Raw genomic sequence first — 2,078 nt, 5'->3', positions numbered from 1 at the left:
CGCTGGATGATGAGATAGTCATCAGAAGATGTTACAACACGCTATAAATGTCAAACATATCTGATGCTACCGAAAGAAAAACCCCAGAAGTCTCCCTCAATCCGGAGTCTTCTGCTTCAACCATATCGATCAACTCGCGTACTTCACGTTAAACGCTATCAATGAACAAGATTCCGCACAAATCTTGTGCGGCACCAACCTGCCCCAAACCGTACACGGAAAGACCAACTATAAGGAAAGAAAATGAAGAAATCAAGACAGAAGCGATCACCGACAGAAACACAGACACGATCACCGTTGGAGGCGGCTGCCTAGATTGTCGTAGTGGTACCTCCGTACGCGACAAAGTCGTTATATCATAGTCCTTGAAGTCGTCTACCGAAAAGCTAGTTGGTGTCGTTCTCGATCATAACGTAGTCACGATAGTAGATAGTCGTTGATCAAAGAGTCCTCACAATGAGAGCGTTCAGTTAGATGACGTGACTCTCGAATAGCCTTGACCACGTCGGCTATATCCTTATGAGAACGTTCCCAGAACGATAAATGCTGGGAGTATCCTGGCAGGACGTACTGCTTAGTGCCATGACGTTGTAGAACTCGGCGTACAGGCCTTGACATCAGGCTGATCCGATCATGGTCGCTTAGAACGACCGAAGGTGACCCATGTTCACAGAACACACCATGTATAGCATCGGCAACCGTACCACCCTTGACGTCATGCATAGGTCTTGCAGCAGTAAAGCCACTTACATAGTCTTGGACGAGAAGGACGTAATATGGACCATTACCATCGGTCTTCTGGTCGTTAGGTTTAGTAGATCTATCATATGGCCCCGCCTCATCGATTCCGACTAGTTGCCATAAGCTAGTAGTCAATGAGTCTTGAACGTGGTTAGTAATGTAGTTGAGTTGTCGTGTGGCTCTTGCCTTAGTACAAGACGTACACGAACGTAGAGAAGAGCTGATCAGCCTATGCATCTTCTTACAGTAAAACCGACGTTGTAGTAGATGACATACCCGTCGTGATCCCAAGTGCATGTACTTATAGTGATAGATAGTCGATAGGACCCTTATGAGGGCTGACGTATACTTGCTGTTACCAAGGTAGATCACACCGTCGTCATCTTCTTCGGCATGGCGAAGTCGTTCTGGGCTAGGGTGACGTCTGACTATACCGTGTTGGTCGACGTAACAAATACGAGCCAATCTTCTTAGTTTACCACCCTTCATACCGAGGTCCTTGTAGGTGACCTTCTCAAGGAGAAGATTCTTGAAGTCCTTCAAGTCGTCGTCTAACTCTTGCGCACGTATTACGCAAGCACTGATGCGGTCTTCGTAGTTACCATCCTGTAGTAGCTCTGGGTCGATCTCTTCCACGCCGTGGAATCCACGGGCTTGGCATATCGTGCGAGTTCACGTAGTTCTTCTTGTTGTTCAGTGGTAAAGGAGCCGTAGTTGGGTAGGTCAATACCGTCACAGTTGAGAGTCATCACCAGAGCACCGACCGTTGAAGAGTTGGTTGTGGCGTTAGCCACGGGAGAAGTAGTAACCTCCTCTACTAGTTTAGCACCAGTGGTTGTTGTTGACGTATTCGTGGCGTTAGCCACGGGAGAAGTAGGAATACATTGGGCGTCCCTGCCGTTGGTGGTTGCAGTTGTTGGTTCCGTGGCGTTAGCCACGGGAGAAGTGGTGTATTGTGAGCAGGGTTCTTCATCGTTGGTCTCGACTATGTTCTCAGCCATCTCGTCATCCGTAATCTCCCTATAGTCAAAAACCACTTCGCTGACAGACATCGCCTTGCAGACGTGGGTACCGTCAATAACCTTGTCGTTGATCTTAGCTCGTGATATCGAGTCGGCATAGTTCAACTCAGAGGATATGTGCTTGACAATAACGTCTAACTGTCGGCACATCTCTCTAATCTCCTTCAGTCTTCGTCGTTCAACGACAGGTAGCTTCTTGTCCCTACTGGGACGTCGTAACCGATATACCGTGATCTCACTGTCACATAGGAGAACGACTTGTCGAGCTGGTAGATTAGGTACCAAGGGTTCTAGAGGTGACTGGTGAGGACGTAG

At 48.1% G+C, this 2,078-nt stretch overlaps 2 protein-coding genes across 2 annotated transcripts in view; both read right to left on the bottom strand.

Annotated features, from left to right (window-relative positions):
- Positions 1-1,230, bottom strand: part of Pmar_PMAR017052 (hypothetical protein) — a gene marked incomplete at both ends in the record, with an annotated part of 4,382 nt that extends 3,152 nt beyond the window's left edge. Inside the window, one exon of the mRNA XM_002767430.1 lies at positions 456-1,230. Coding sequence (XP_002767476.1) covers positions 456-1,230 — 775 coding nt within the window. The remainder of the gene's footprint in view (positions 1-455) is intronic.
- Positions 1,231-1,310: 80 nt separating this feature from the next.
- Positions 1,311-1,913, bottom strand: Pmar_PMAR017051 (hypothetical protein; the record flags this gene model as incomplete). The annotated part of the gene is made up of 1 exon (XM_002767429.1): positions 1,311-1,913. One exon carries the CDS (start codon positions 1,911-1,913, stop codon positions 1,311-1,313), a length of 603 nt encoding a protein of 200 aa, XP_002767475.1.
- Positions 1,914-2,078: the final 165 nt, after the last annotated feature.

This window comes from Perkinsus marinus (genome assembly GCF_000006405.1).
Source record: "Perkinsus marinus ATCC 50983 genomic scaffold scf_1104296970664, whole genome shotgun sequence".
Classification (NCBI taxonomy): Eukaryota; Perkinsozoa; order Perkinsida; family Perkinsidae; genus Perkinsus; species Perkinsus marinus.
Note: the sequence above shows the minus strand (reverse complement) of the source record. Positions and strands in the feature narration are given on the sequence as shown.